The sequence below is a fragment of the Parasteatoda tepidariorum genome, chromosome 3 (assembly GCF_043381705.1).
Source record: "Parasteatoda tepidariorum isolate YZ-2023 chromosome 3, CAS_Ptep_4.0, whole genome shotgun sequence".
Classification (NCBI taxonomy): domain Eukaryota; kingdom Metazoa; phylum Arthropoda; class Arachnida; order Araneae; family Theridiidae; genus Parasteatoda; species Parasteatoda tepidariorum.
Window position 1 is genome coordinate 88,644,263 of NC_092206.1, and position 16,287 is coordinate 88,660,549.

Sequence of the window (16,287 nt, forward strand, 5' to 3'; positions counted from 1 at the left end):
ACAAAATAGTGAAATGTCGTTCCTTAAAAAAATCTCTACTAAAAACAGCTCTAATTTATAATTTTGAAACAAAAACTCTTGAAAAGTGTATTTTTTTTCTCTCTCTCTTAGAACAAAATTATATTTCTAATCATTCAGAAAATTATGAGTAGAGTTTTCACTAATACAGACTTTTTACAAAAGGTTTAAAACAACCACTAGTTTTTATAATTTTTTTAAAACAAAAATCAGATCCATATTTTAACATATGTAAAGATTGTGAGTAAATTTTCACGATTTCATGAAGAACGGACCTGTCACAAAATGTCAGGACAAAATCTCTGAGGAAGTATACTGAGTATATATTACTATACACAGTGTATAAAAGTTAAAGCTAATTGACTCAAATCCCATTGAGTGCCACTTAAAATCTTCATATTTTCAGCTCTTCAAGTTTGTTTAAGTTTGATATTTATTAATGGTATAATCATGTAATATGTTAATTTAACTTTGTTTCTTTAAGAAACCTATTGGAGGTGTTGCTGTAATGTTACCAATGGATTTGCCGAAACCTAGAGGAAAATCTCCGATACCACCTGAAGTTCCGGAAAAGCCAGAGAGGACAGAAGTGAAAACTTTAACTCAAGAGCCTTATAAAAAAGCGGTTGTGGAAGAGGTTTGTTGTGTCTTTTTGTTAATATTCTAAGTCTATTTTTTTAAAAAAAATCTTACTGTATATTTGAAAAGAATAAAAGGAATTAGCATTTCAACAAACTTTTTTATATTTTTCCTTCTTTTAAAGCTTGTGCCATTCAGGTGGGAATAAAGAGGTTTTCTATCTTAATTTCAATTTTGCTAATAAATATTTTGTTATGTTATAAAATTTTGAAAATTGTTTGTAGTGTAAAAATCTGAGTTAATTAGTGTAATAAATAAATTACTAAAATTTGGTTGGTTGGGTAGCTGCAAAGCAAACCAATTGTTTTCCTATGCTACTCATTTAGGAAACAGCAGTTGAAGCTTCCGCTTTAAAACAAAAATAACTGGAATAATATAATAACAAAAATAGCTGGTTACATTAAATGAGATTTAATTTATATGTTCATTTGATTCAATTCTTCATTTCAAGAAGTAATTTATGTGTTCTTAATTCTATCTTTTCAAAATTAATTTATGTTTGAAATTTATTTATTAAAATATAATGGCAATTTGTAATTTTTGTGACCAAAAGTTGCTACTAATTAAATAGGTTTGTGCATAGAATTGTATTTTAATTTTATTTTCATTCCTTAAAATACTTTACCTTTAAAAAATTTTAATAAATATGAACTAAAATTTGTCCTCATATTGTAAGAATTTTTTTCTCCTGATTTTTTTGGGGCAAAATATATACCTATTGGAACTTTGATGATCTAAAAGGTTAAAGCTAATTTATATTTATTTTATGTTAAGCAATTTTATTTTAGTGAGCTTCAAGATGCAATTAATTTTTTTATAATGTAGTTTAAGCATGAGCTTTAGTTGTGTCATTTAAGTTAGTAGTATTTTTATTGGTTGATGGTTCTAATTTGAGTTTTTTTTCTTTGCATGTTCCTTTCCACCTTCCTGATTATGAAAACATCATCCCTATTGCATGATCATTTTTATTTGAATTATGATTTTTAGACTAATAGTCAACTGCCTGCATCTCCCCCTCATGATAAAAATAAATTCAGCGATCAGCAGACACCTCAAAACACTAAACACGATCCTCAACGACCCACGTCACTTTTCACTGGCAAGCCAACTCCTTATACCAAGGAATATATTTATGAAGTTAATTCCAGTGAGCAAAAAACGCCTTTTAGTCCTGCTGAACATGGATTCTCATACGAGAAAGATAGCCAGAAATTCGGAAATGTATCTCCGGTACCTGCTGAAACTATGATGCTGGACAATTCTCCGGGTAGTAAGCGCGCCAAAGGTTTAGCTTTCACTTATGCTCCTCCTGAAACTGATAAAGATCACTCCCAGAATGAAGTTGTTCTTTCGCAGCAAGTCCTGGTGGAAGATAACAGGCTTCAGGACATCTCATCGGAGTGGAACGACACGACCATTGACGAGTCGCTGAAATGGGATGATTCCAAAGATGAAGACATTATCAGGAATAAAGAAAACTTGGAGATAATTCCTAAGACTGATCAAAAGCAGAAACTTTCGTTATCCATGTTTAAAAAAGAAAAGTCTAAAAAACCTGAGGAAAAGAAAGTGAAGGATAAAAAGGCAGAAAAAGAAGATAAGGTGAAAAAGCGAGAAAAAGATAAAAAATCTGGGAAAGCGAGTAGAAGTTCGAGTGAAAGTATTCCAAATAAGAGGGATTCTGCAGTTGAAGCTGATTTGCAAGTTGATGAAATAGTTGTGGAGAATATCAAAGAAATCTCCAGCAAAGAAGGGGCTGAAGACCCGTTGACCCCTGAGAATGAAGAAAAAGCAGTTAAAGATGTTTTAGAGAAAGAAAAAGAGAGTAAGCTCAGATTATCTTTCAAAAAAAGCAAGTCCAAAGAATCTGTGAAAGACACTGACAAAAAATTGAAAGATGACGAAAAGAGAAAGAAAGAGGCTGAGAAAAAACAGAAGGAAAAGGAAGCAAAAGAGGAAGAACTAAGAAGAAAACAAAAGGAGAAAGAGGAGAAGGAAGAAGCCAAACGAAAGGCAAAAGAAGATAAGAAATTAAAAGAAAAGGAAGAAAAAGAGAAGAAAGCCAAAGAAAAATTGGAAAAAAAGAATAAATCTGACAGTAAATTGGACAAAAAAGCAAAAGAAGTTGCTGTTTCTGAAGTAGAAAGGAAATCTCCTGAGCCACAAGAATCTTCATCCACAGTCAATGAGAGCAAAATCACAGAAGAGATAAAAGAGAAGGATGGTAAAAGTAAAAGCAAAGAGAGCCTAAAAGACTCAAAATCAAAGAAAACAAAGCTCTCTCTGTCCAATATCATGAAAAAGAAGTCAAAGAAAGAAGGAGATAATACATCTACTTCTAGTAGTTCTTCAGAAGAAATGGACAAGGAATATGCCAGGGATGTGTCTGCTGAAAATGTAGGCATTCCAGAAGGACTTGTAACTTCCACTCCAAATCGTTCTCTGAAAGGTGCAGTTGGTACTTTTCCAGCTGATACCTCTAAAGATGTTTCATTTAGTTCAGAAACGGCTGTTCTAGAACTTGAAGGGTCTCCCTATTCCAGCCCAAGAAGTAGCAAAGAGAAACCAACCACTCAGGGTGATATCAAGCAACCGAAGCCATCAGTAGAGGTTGATTAGTTATTTATTTTTACTTATTCTTTATTTTTGCATGCGATTATTTTTAAGTACTAGATTTTATCATTATAATTTACTTGTTTAGTAAACTTTGATTTTGTTTATTGCAAATCGTAATTTAAGGAAGAAACTTTAAATCAATGGTTGGTTTAATAAAACTTTATTACTAGTATTATAACTTGGATTTGTGCTTGTTTGAGGAGAATTTTCCTGAATAGACTATTATTATATTGCAATCCACAATATGTATATAATTATTTTTTATTATTTCCTCAATATTTTAACTTATATTGAGAAAATATGTACTCAATATTTTAACTTCTCAATATATATGTATATATATATATATATTAAGGAAAATTTAATGGCATATTTAGTGCTGTGAGTGTTACACTTTGAACAGTTTCTCAAAATATGCCCCATCAATGTAAATAAAAAATGAGAAATGGTAACTGATTTATGAATATCTTCTAGTTTATTGTGCATTATAGTTTTTAATTCTGATAACTTCGACTGATTATTGTGTACTGAGCTCCTAGGTTTAATGAGTGGATTGCCTTGATCTTTGTGTTCTTTCATAACTAAACCCTCAGTTACCTATTAATAATTCATTTTTTTAAAACCTATTTTCTACTGAAGTTTAAAATGTTTGAACTTCTGTAGACAGTTGCTTAAAAAATTTATATTTTATCTTATTTTGTAACCTTATATTTAATAGGTTAAACAATATATTTAAGGTTAGACCTTTGAACTATCAAGATTGCATCTTACCATGTGAAAATCTAATCATGAGACTAAAAATTATCCAGTTGTTCTATTTTTTATTTGGTGCTCAGAACAATTTTTTGAAATTCTGTAGATAGTTAAAAAAAAAGAGGAAAGATTTTTCTAGATACCTGTGACCACTAAAAACTTATTAAAGTAATATAATAAATGGGATGTTAGTAAAAGTATCAAAACAATTTCCAAAGAACTGAATATGTAATGCAATGCAACATACTTAAATACTTTCTTTTTCTTATCAAAAACTTAATTAAATTCATATAATATTTATTTTAAAAGCTATCTTTTTATATTTATAAGATATTTATAAAAAAGCTAGCATTTTAGTTAAAAGAAGAACTAATCTGTTGATAATCCACCATAGGCTGAAGGATGGAAAGGACCAACCATAGTGACTGAATCATCCAGTACTGCCTCTAGTTCAGTCACGACAACCTCAAGTAAACAAATATCTGGCACAGAAGTTACAAAATCTCCTGACAAAGCAATTGTGCACACAAAATCCTCTAAAACAAGTGTGAATCAAGAAAAGAATGTAACTCAACAGGTTACAAAAAGTACAAGAGTAATGACTGGTACATTAGATGATGTTCAGGTATAAATTTGCGTTTTGATTCTATCCAAGTACAGTTGAACCTCAATCTATCATTCCCGTGTCTTTCGTTTTCGGTTATGTATAATTTCTTTTTAATGGCCCCACCAAATGCTATTCTTATGATGTTAATATTAGATCATTTTTTAAAATAGCGAATTCCTGTATCTATCGCTTTGAAATTTTGCGGACATAAAATATTTTAAGTTTTTTCACTTTGAGAAGAAAAATCGTAACTCCTGATGCTAATGTTGAAGAAGAGAATGTGGACTTGTTACAGTTTCTGTTAATACCTCTACAGCATGTTTGATGTTTATGCATCAATTGATAAAAATGTTTGAAACTTGTGGTTTGTCAGTTTAAAAATTGTATCGTAATTTCACATTATGTACGTAATTTAATCAATTTCAAACTTTTTATACTTATGCAGAGATGATTGTGATCCGGAAGTTTTCAGAAATCCTATGTCCCGAAGTTTCAAGAAATCATTGCTCACATTTAAGATTCTATAATTATAAGATTATAAAGATTCTTGTATGTTTTGTTTAAAAGATATTAGAACTAGAATTTATACTTGGCATCTCTTTCATTTGTAAATATTTTTTCTAGTAAAATAATAAATGTGATTAGAGATAACAGTAAACTTATACATAATTATTCATTTAAATTATGCTGCATATAATTTATTTAGAATTTCATGTTTTGAAAATATTATAATGATTTAAATTTTAAAGGCATTAATTTTTTGAATTGTGCCATTTATGATTTTATTCTAGAAATTTTCAGGAATTTTGAGTTGGGTTCACAATCACCCCTGTTTATAGTAAACTTATTAGTTTTCAAGTCATTATTTAAAATTTTATGTTTACCTGCATTTGTAGTTTTCCATGTTTATCGTTGGCAATGAATGGTCCCACGAGAAACGATCGATCGAGGTTTTACTGTAAAAAAATGGAAGCTATGTGCTCTATCTGTTATTATGAATGTGATTGTAAAGTGGTAAATTAATTTTTAGTCTGCCATCGTGAAGACTGAAGCATTCAAATATGATCCTAGCTCCGTTAATAATGCTCAGCACAGTACGACTTCTGTCCCTCTGGTTGCTACAGAGATGAGGAAAGTCAATTTCCCTGTGCCTCCCCCACCTCAATTCAGTAATGAACCTGAACCTTTGGCTGAAGATGGTGAAATAGTCAGCTCTTCTACAATATCTAGTAAAACAAAAACCATCGAAACAATAACAGTGAGTCACTTATAATTTAATATTAAGTATAGCTGGACAATTTATTTTATTATTTTAAGAAAAAGCATACTTTAAAATGACAAATATGATTTAATTAATAAGTGTTTTTTCAATTGCTTGTTTTATTTGCAATTGAATATTTTTATTTATTTTTGATTATTATCATTTATTGTTTTCATGATAAAATGGCTATCTACTTTAAATTTAATGAAATTTTCTGATCGATATCAATTTAAAAATTTTCTTTTGAATTTTTAACAAAACAAAATGTTTTTTTACTGGTTTAAATTATTTTTTAAAAATAATGAAAATATGTTTTTTTTAAAAAAATTCATAACACTCTTTATTTTTAACTCTAACGTTCAATCAATCCCTTAAATACTGAAACTTAATATAGATATTCCCAAAATATTTCTCACGAAATCATTTACTATTGGAAATTTTTTTAATTTTTCCGATAGTAAATGATTTCATAATACTAATTAATTTTTTTTTTCAGACTTAGTTGACATTACTTTTTTACTCTACCTATACTAAGTTATATGACTTCTGCTTTCTGAAATATAATCTTGTTTAACTCTTGTTTCCTAACTTCTTCTTTAACTTCGTTCACTTCTTCTTCAGTTTAATCTTATTTTCAGTCGAAGGAATTAATAAATATTTTTTTTAAATTTTAATATTGAACAGTTCAAATCTCTTAAAAACAAAATTGATGAGCAGAAAAGATTAATTTTGTATTCACCAAAATTTTTTAGAAACTGATACAACTGAAAAAGGCATTTGATTTTTTAAAAAAACAAATCACTGAAAAGATATCTAAGAATTTAAGTGATATTGATGAAGAAATAAGTGTAATAAATAAAAAGTAAAGTATAAAAATATTTTCACTTTCCCTCTTCTCAATTTTTTTTACCTAGATTGGCACCACTCACCCAACAGTCGAAGTAGACATCGCATTAAGTGAAGGTTGAGTTCTTTTCAATGGTATAAACTGGATGGAATCGAAGAAATAAATGAACAAAGGGAATGAGTTTAAAATTTCTTAAATTTGTTCATTTCTATTAATTTTATAAATTCAATAGTAATAAACATATCCTAGAAATTGAATCTTTAATCCCCATTTTGCCGTTGACCTAACCATGGGAGGTTTTCATGCTATTTCTCTCCATATAATGCAAATGCAATTTAGTTCTATCAGAAAGTCATCCACAAAAGCTAGTTTGCTTGATTCAGAACTTTCCTTCTCTTCTGGATTGGGTTCAAAATTACCAAGGCTACTGAGTTGAATATTGATAGTCCTAAACTCAGGATTTGGTCGGCTTTTCAAAGCCTACTATAAATTTTTTTTTTTTTTTAAAAGTACCCCTTCTAAGTTTAAAAACATGCAACTCTCACTTATCGAGTTCAGAAAAAGCAATAAACTTGCTTCATCGAGGAAAATCCCCACAAATGTGACAATGAGAAATTTGTTTTCATTAGGTGTCATATGGACTTAGTTTCAAACGAGAGAAATTAGTATTCTCGTATGTCTGAAACAATTCCATTATTATTTTTAATAATTGTGATGGGAGAACTGTTTTCCATTGTCTTAAAAAGAGAAAATTTGTATCTATCGTTTTAATGAGGTTCGACTGTATATGTTTTTCTGCAGACCAAACCTTATATTATGATAGAGAAACAGGAAGCAGATAACATTCATTTTGTGGTGTGTAATATTTTTTTTTCCTTTTCAAATATAGTATAAAATGGAGCATGATGGTGTTGTGGAAACTAGAGTGGAGCAGAAAATAACCATCCAGAGTGATGGTGAGCCCATAGATCATGACAGAGCTCTAACTGAAGCAATACAGGAAGCCACCATGATGAATCCTAACATGACAGTGGAAAAAATAGAAATACAACAACAATCTAGCTCTCAATGATTCTTAGGTATTATATACTTTTTCCTATCATGTATTCTGTGCTGCTTTTACAATCATATCTGATTATGTTCTATATGGGTTATTGCTTAGTTGTGGATGCCAGTGGTTCCCAATTCATTTTATTTATTTATTTTTTGCTACGGAGCCCTAATTAATCAACCTTCTCTCGGCAGAACCCTGACTTCATAAATATAATTTGTTAATTTATAGTGGACTTTTTAACCTCTATAAGACTAGATTTTAATGTTTAATTAGAGGTATGAAGATTTTTAATTGCTTTATTATTAATAATCCTAAATTGTGTCTTATGTCCGTCCGACAGTTGAATTATACAGTCCTTGGGCTATATCTAGCAGGGTTGAAAAAAACCCGGTTTTTTGTAGAAAAACCCAACCCAGGTGGGTTTTATTGGGCTTTTCTGGGTTCTATTGGGCTTTTCTGGGTTTTCCATGTTTTTATGTGGTTTTTTTCAAAAGAGAGAGCAGGGATAAGTACCTTATTTTAAAAAAGCTTATTTTAATATTAATAATTAAGTTTAATTTTATAAATTGACTTCATATAGATAATTAATACAAATAAATTGATGTGAAAGTCTGAAAAAAGTTTCTTCTGACATCAGGATACAAAATGTCATATGTACTCACATACATCACACATTTGAAACTTATTTTAACACAGGATTACTTTTTATTTACATTTTAATCTTGAAAAATATTTGAGGAAATTTTTTTATTTGCATAGAAAGCGAATCAATGGCACTGAATAATCAATGGCCATACAGTCAAATCTAGCCAACAGGACTCTCCTGTCTCCAACACAATTAGTTTCTTCACTATAGGTTAATTTTTTTTAGGCTAGAATACGCATATATTTCAATAGAAAAGCTCTTCCATATAACAGAGGATAAAAAAAAAAGAAATCAATCTTAGAAAAACCCACTTTATGGTAGGTTTTTTAGAGTGGGTTTTACCCAGTAAAACCCGGGCAGGTGGGTTTTTTGCAACCCTGATATCTATTCCAGTTATGAATTTATTTTTGGAGTATGTACCTAAGCTGAAAATGAGTGAAATAAGACAAATTATGGTTTACTTCAAAACGAAAACTTTAAATGGTGTTGAAAATCGTTACTAGGGAAGCATATTTCTTCAATGAAGATATTAGTTATTTTATTTTGATTTGAAAAGTGTAATGAGAAATACTAGTGCAATATTTTACAAATACTTATTCTTTTCAAAATTTGTATTTGTATATCATTATTAGAAATATTATATTTTCTTTTAAAAAATGCCATTTGTATTTCTTTAGCATATTACTTGAAATAATTTCCTAAAAGCAACCTATGAATTACAGGTAACCCCTTTAATTCTTCCACAGAGTCCTAGGGTTCTGTGGAATACCGTTTGGGAACCGCTGGACTATGCTTTTATTCTATTAAAAAATATAGTGCTCGTATTATGCCTATATGTAAAACAATGGGGGGAGATATTCCTTAATTAATTAGGAGGTACAATAACCAGTGAGTTAAGTTATAATGGTGTATATTTTTCTACTGTTTCTTGTGTAAACATTTAGATTGTGCTAATAAAACTGCTACAGTTATATTACAAAATTTATTCACAGCATTCTTAATTTTTTTATGACTTTTGAAAACTTAAATTTACACTTTTTGTAGTTTTTGTTTTTTACTTCAATAAATTGCAGATTTTTTGTTAAATTTAAATATAGTTAGTCATATTTTGGGATTAGTTTTATATATACTGAGAGACAATGGACTGACTACTAGTCAAATTTTCATTTTGTAATGTAGCTAAGTTAACTGTCATTCGAAATTAAGCCAAATCGTAAATATTTTCCTCTAAATACTGTTTACGACATTGATGTGAATATAAATAAAAACGGATTCTGAAGCATGTGAAGAAGTTTTTCCTCTTTCAAACATACATAAAGCAGAGCTTGTTATGTAATCGAACTAGTTGAACCTCTTACCTTGCTTTAAAGATTACCTCACTTATGAGGCTGCTAACATAAATTTTCAAACCCAAGCAGTTAAGAGGCTCCCTGTTCTCATTTTGAATTATTGAGCTATATAAAATAAACGAATTAAAATCTTAAAAAGCTGCTGAGTTCAAAAATTTTATGCGAATTTTTAAAGCAACTACTGACATTAAAATTACATTTATGACATAATTGACATGCTTGCCATCAATGGTTATAGTGTGGCATAGCCAATTTGCAAAATTCCGCAACAAAATTGCTCCATAGCCTTGATAATGGATATTTGCTGAAAAACACTATATTTTGACATTTCCTTGCATAAATAAACACTAAGTGTGGGCATGCTCAAAAAAATAGCAACATCACTAACATTTAACCGCCAAGTTATCTGAATTTCACTAATGGTTCTAAGATTATCATTTCTTTTTTTTGTGTATCTTAATAATTGATACTGCTGTATACTACTGTTGAAAACTATTAGTACATTGTTATTTAGTTATTGAAGTTTTTATTACATTCATTCATACATTGATGATAACATACATACTTTTGATTTGCTTATCTAAACAGTTAATGTCATTATTTTTGCTAGTGGTATATATCCATTTCTTCGTGTATTGAGGATGTGGCAACAGTTAGTAACCACTATATTCTACTATAAATTCTAATAAGTGACGACCAAAATAAAGTAAGAATTCATTAACTAAATGTCATGTGACTTTAAAAATTGCTATTAAAAAAGGAAAAAATAAAGGCAATTAATTGTTCCAATACCTTTTATTTTCCATTGCAATTTCATATTCTATGAATAACCATTTTTCTCCACCCAGAATGATCTGAATAATTAGCTAGTTTGGACTTATAGAATTGTGATGTTAAAACTATTAGTTTAAATAATTATTTTAATTTATTTCCTACTAGATCGCTCTGCACAACTACTTTTCTGAGAACAACTGCTTTGCTCCAATTCAAAGTCGCAAGGGGGATAAAACTACTCAATGGCAGTTCTCCTTAAAAGGCAAATTGAGTCAGATCTAATTTGTGACGCTTACTGTGATTGGGGATATATTATCTGTGTTGTTTCCTTATTGTACATAGAACATTTTTTCCTTTTAAAACCACCTGATGATATAAAGAACAGAATTCCAGGTGTTGGCTATAAAAATGACACAAGCAATCAAAACTGCCAATCCTTTTGTACAGAAAAAGCAAAAGAGGATGGGGGATATTTTATACATTTCTTGTCACTTTTTTAATGATTCCTTTGAATCAAAATAAGATGTGTTCATCTATAGTTAAGGATATTTGGTGCCCTAAGAGAGTTCTCATTTTGACTTGTTGAGGGAAAAAATAGGACTGTTTAAAAATTTTATATTTATAATTTGTGGGTGATGTTTTAATTATTTTAGTTTTTTTTTTCAGTGTTGAATATTTTTAAAAGAAAAAGTAATGATTTAGTATATCTTTCATTTATGAAAAATAATATTTTAAATAAAAATTTTACTATTGTCGAAAACATTTCTCATAATTATTTTTTTTTAATTGTCAATCAGAAGTTTAATGAAATTATGTTTTAAACTATTAAATGAAGAAAAAGTTTTTACCTTATGTTTCAAATATTTCTCAATATTTTTCAAATATTTCTCAATTAAGTCAATATCTTTTGTTGCTTTTATGTCTAGAACTCCTTATTTATCCAATTATAATAGACAAAAGTTATAAGCTTAATTCTTATATAAGTCTTTTTAAATTCTTAGGGTACCAAGTTCTTAATGAAAACATTAAAAACGAGTCCTCACTTCAAAAAAAATATTTGTTTGAATTATGTGTTTTAATGAGTACATGTTGTATGTTTTATTTATGTGTTCTATATATTAATTGTCATTACAATATTACTCGTTTACTGTTTTTCCAATTGAAACGTCATTAGCTTGTCCTAAAACCTGATGATTCTTTTGAAAATATATGGTGAAATCACAGAAATGTGGTATTCTGCAAAGGATTGGAAGATTTTTTTGTTTGTTCTGTTATTCTGTTTGAAAAGTCGAAATTATTTCTTTTACATACTAGAGGCATATTTCAGTATGCTATTTTTTTATTTTTTGATTGGTGGTATTTAAATTTTTATATTGATTATTTTTAGAAGACTATTTCAAAAAATTAGTTTTACTTTTTTTCAAATTAATTATTGAGCTTATAAATGTTTATGTTTGAAATTATAAATTTTTATTTTTTAGATTTTATAAATTGGATTTCTTGATCTCAGAAGTCTTAGAAATTTTAGTTTTATATTACTAAGTTTTTCTTTTAAAAGGTGAAATAACTAATCCTAAAAATTGAATCAAAACTAAAATTACTATATTATAAAATAAAAAAAATCACTTTGTGAGATTCTGTTTTTAGCATACTTGCTATTTTTAATGTCTTAAAACTCTTGTGCTATATTTGTACAATCCAGTAGGTTTCTTTCAAATTTCTCTTTCTAATTGTACTAGATGTTAAGTAATTTTAAATTTTTATGTTAATTTTTTTTTAAATATTTGGTAATGGGCAGCTTAAATATTCTGTCCATAAATTGTTTAATTTTATGGTTGTAACATAATTTTAAACCTCTTTTCAATGAAATGAATGTCTCATTGTTGACATGTTTGTTAAAAAAACAAAACAATGTATTTTAAATTTTTTTTATTAATGTAATTTTATTGGTGAAATTTATATTAAAATTAAAACTTAGTGTTGTGGTTTTTCGAGAAATTAGTCTTATCCAAATGAAGAAAGGGTTAATAAGCTGCATTTGAATAAAGCTAATACAATGTTAAAAGTGTACATTGGTTATGAGGAGCTTAGCCACTGACCTAAATTTCTGGAAATCATTTCACATTTTTAAAAATTCTAATAACTTAATTTGACTGTTTCTTGTATTCCATTCTTTTCAAATGGTCCTATTCTTTCCTATTGGTCAGTTTCTTTATTTATCCTTAGTGATGCGTTTGTATTTTCTTCTGCACCCTTGTTTCCCTTTTTTCATACTGTGTTTTAACACTGAAGAAAACAATGCTTCACTATATTACTAAAATGATCATGCATGCATCACATTATTTGTACTCTTTTCATAATGTTTTAGCTTTATTCGAATAAGTCTTATATTAATCATTCTTCAGTTTTTAAAATTGTTCTTAAATGGCAGTAATCTTACAACTGTTCGCAAATATTTCTTGAAAACAGCATCTAATGTGCATTCTTATTAGTATTAAATGATTTAAACTTTTTTTTTTGTGGTTGGAGTTTTAAATTTTCTTAGTTTAACTCTAAGTTTGCTGCAATTTTATGCATTTATATGTTTTTGTATATTACACATGTCATTCGGTTTTATTACTAAATAATGTTTACCTTATTTTATGTATCTTTATTCTAAGATATGTTCATCTGGTAAAAAGATATCAACTTTATACATTTAAATTTTTTTTTATCACATGTGCCTATGTGACTTATAAAAATTACTGAAAAAAAAGAGCTACCTTAATGTAAAATAATCTGTTTAGGATGTGAATTGTATAGATGATCTTTGTTGGATCATGGTTAAAATTGTTAAATTTATCTAAATAAAAGCATTTCAAAATATAAACTTATTTAATTATAGATAAAGCTATATGAATATATTTATACGTGTTGTTGAAATAATATTAAGTATGTGATTGTAAACTTTCTTTTGGGTTCGGGAAGAGGGATAGTAACCATTTTAAAACATAGTGCCTTTAATTTATTTTAAAATTAGTGCAAATCCAATTATCTTAAAATTATCTATAAATTTTTTTTTGGAATTTGGGGAAGAAAGTATGTGCATAACTTAAATTTACTGATTCTTTGTGTGTAATGTCAATTTATAAAATTATGTTCCTGTTTAATTTTCATAGCTGTTCTGAAATCATAAGTATTGATACATATATATGTTCCCATCTCCTATACTCTATTGTACAAAATGGTAAACTTAAAAGACTGAAAATTTGCTCAGAATTATAGATTTTTCATTTAGTCACCCAGTAAAATGTGTGATATGTAAAATGTTTAATAGTCTATATGTTTCATTGGAATTAGATGTTGAAAGCAGCTTTTTTTTAAAACAAAAATACTTTTGTCTGTATATTTTGTGCTCTGTTAATCATAACAGTATTTTTAATTTTTGTTGAACTTACCATGCCCAAAAACATGCTGCTATAAGTTTTTTTTAATGCACATAGAACTATTAAAAATCGTTTAAAAAACTAATGTTCTTTTTTTACAGCTAACAAACTAGTCATTTAGACACTTGTGGGGGTAATCCATATTATTATTTTGACATATACTTAAAACAATAAAGTCAGAGCATTTAGATATAAAATGTAGTTAAATTTACCATAATAAAACCAACTTGTAATTTTTCGGTATTTTTTATCATTATTTTGCCATATTTATCAATTCTTTTCCTGATAATACATATTGAAAATCATTCGCCTCTGTCTTCATATTTTTTAAAAACTAAATACAGAATGACACTATAGGTAAAGCACCTAGCAAAGCATGCCTTAATCTGATAAGCGAAATTAATTTGCATCGTGGAGAAGAAATCTACTGGTTAACCTATACATTTTATATGGTTAAATATATAATTTTCTTACCACCTAGACATTTTATATTTGCAATACAGTAAACACAAGTAATGATGCTTTCATTTAATAGTAGTGAAAGAATAATAACTTTTTATAACAAAATATAGTACAACTATATTGGAATGAGTTATTTCACACTTCGAAAAACTTCCAAGGCATGTCAAGTATGCAGTTGCCAGGGTAAAGTTAGGCCGCTGCATATGACTAATTAACTGTCATCAGTAAAAACTCTGATAAACTTGAAACAACATTTTAGAAACATGTAGCTATTATAAAATGTTTTTCATTTAGCGTTTTTTCTGGTTGTTAAATTAAGTTACGACCTAAATTCCTGTTATTAAAAAATATTTGAATTCTGATCAATGCTAATCATAATACATTAATTATACTTCTTAAAAAGATACTTTTTATGAATGAATACTTTTGCAAACTATAGTTACTTACACTGCATAATACAACAATAACTTAATAAAAAGAAACTTTTAAAAAAGTTCTAAAATAATTCAAATCTCAGCAATAATTTGATTATAAAATAAAAGTGGCAAATAGGCTAACTTCATAAATCAATATTAATATAATACTATTGATAACAAGTAGCTAAGACATAAATTGAAATTTCATAATACTACCAGAAAGAATCAGTAGTTATGCAGTAGTATGCATAGACTTAGGCGTGCCGACAAAGACTTATGATAAACTTGAAACAACATTTTAGAAACATGTTGCAGCTATTATAAAAGATTGTTTTTTACTTAGCATTTTTCTTGTTAAATTTAGTTGATACCTGAATTCTTAGTTTAACTAAATATTTGAAATCTGGTTAATCCTAATTATATTCTTACTAAGATGCATTGTAAGAACTTTTACATTTGTAAACTACAGTTACTTACACTGAATAAAACAACAAATACTGAATAAAAAGAAGCTAAAAAATTTTGAAAACTTATCAATAATATGATTCTAAAATGAACAACTTTAAAAATAATCTTTATAAATCAATATATTACTTCTGACAGCAAATAGCTAAAACAATTTGAAATTTTATAATGATGCTAGAAAGATTCAATAATTTGCAGTGGTGAACATTAGATTTAAGTGTGCCCACCTCAGAAGATTTTCAAGTACCTCCTAACTTAAGACTTACCACAAAATATTTAAAATTATATAATATGAAACATGAAGAGTTGGAGGGTTTTATTTACGTCACTAATACTTAGTTTTGATAGTATATTAGTGATGATGATACTAATGACAATGAACACAGGCCGAGAGTAGGATATGAAATGACGAGCTGTTGCTGGAATTTAATCCTAGATTGAGTGCACCAGAAACAAACGTTACATGTATTAAGCCATCTTGATCCTGATAATACACATATTCTCATGAAATAAGGGTTAAAAATATATGCTTCCGTAATTTACAAAATTCAGTGGGAAAAGAATGAGGGCAGACAGAAATTTTTCCAAGATCTAAGATTATGTTTAATAATAAAAATTGTAACTATATATTATCCATGATAAACATATTTTTTGTGGTCATGCTTTTTGCTTTGAATACTCTAAGAGTAGAATAGAGGTCTATTTTATCCAGTAGTATTTTGTAATTTGTATCATTTGGCAATTTAGTTTAACATTTATAATGTTTGTTAACCTCTAAATGGTATGTAGAAATAAGGCTTATCAATTCCATACATAAATGTATGACGACATTAATCAACTAAAAATTATAACTGTTACAATATTTTTTAGATTAATTTAATAATCTACAAAAAAAAAATTCACAATATATAATGAAACCATGTGCTAATTTTCTATGAACTTAGTTTTAACACTT

The 16,287-nt window shown here is 28.0% G+C and overlaps 1 protein-coding gene across 5 annotated transcripts in view; it reads left to right on the plus strand.

The window, feature by feature from the left end:
* The window catches only part of LOC107455995 (band 4.1-like protein 1), a 66,440-nt gene extending 52,208 nt beyond the window's left edge, over positions 1-14,232 (plus strand). For 4 of the 5 annotated variants that reach the window (XM_016073755.4, XM_071178942.1, XM_016073754.3 and 1 more), the window contains exons 12-17: positions 503-655; positions 1,645-3,267; positions 4,421-4,651; positions 5,664-5,891; positions 7,631-7,820; positions 10,730-14,232. In XM_016073755.4, the coding sequence (XP_015929241.1) occupies positions 503-655; positions 1,645-3,267; positions 4,421-4,651; positions 5,664-5,891; positions 7,631-7,813 (2,418 nt within the window). In that variant the 3' untranslated portion in view covers positions 7,814-7,820; positions 10,730-14,232. The remainder of the gene's footprint in view (positions 1-502; positions 656-1,644; positions 3,268-4,420; positions 4,652-5,663; positions 5,892-7,630; positions 7,821-10,729) is intronic. The other variant, XM_016073759.3, reaches the window with a different exon arrangement.
* The last annotated feature ends 2,055 nt before the right edge of the window (positions 14,233-16,287 follow it).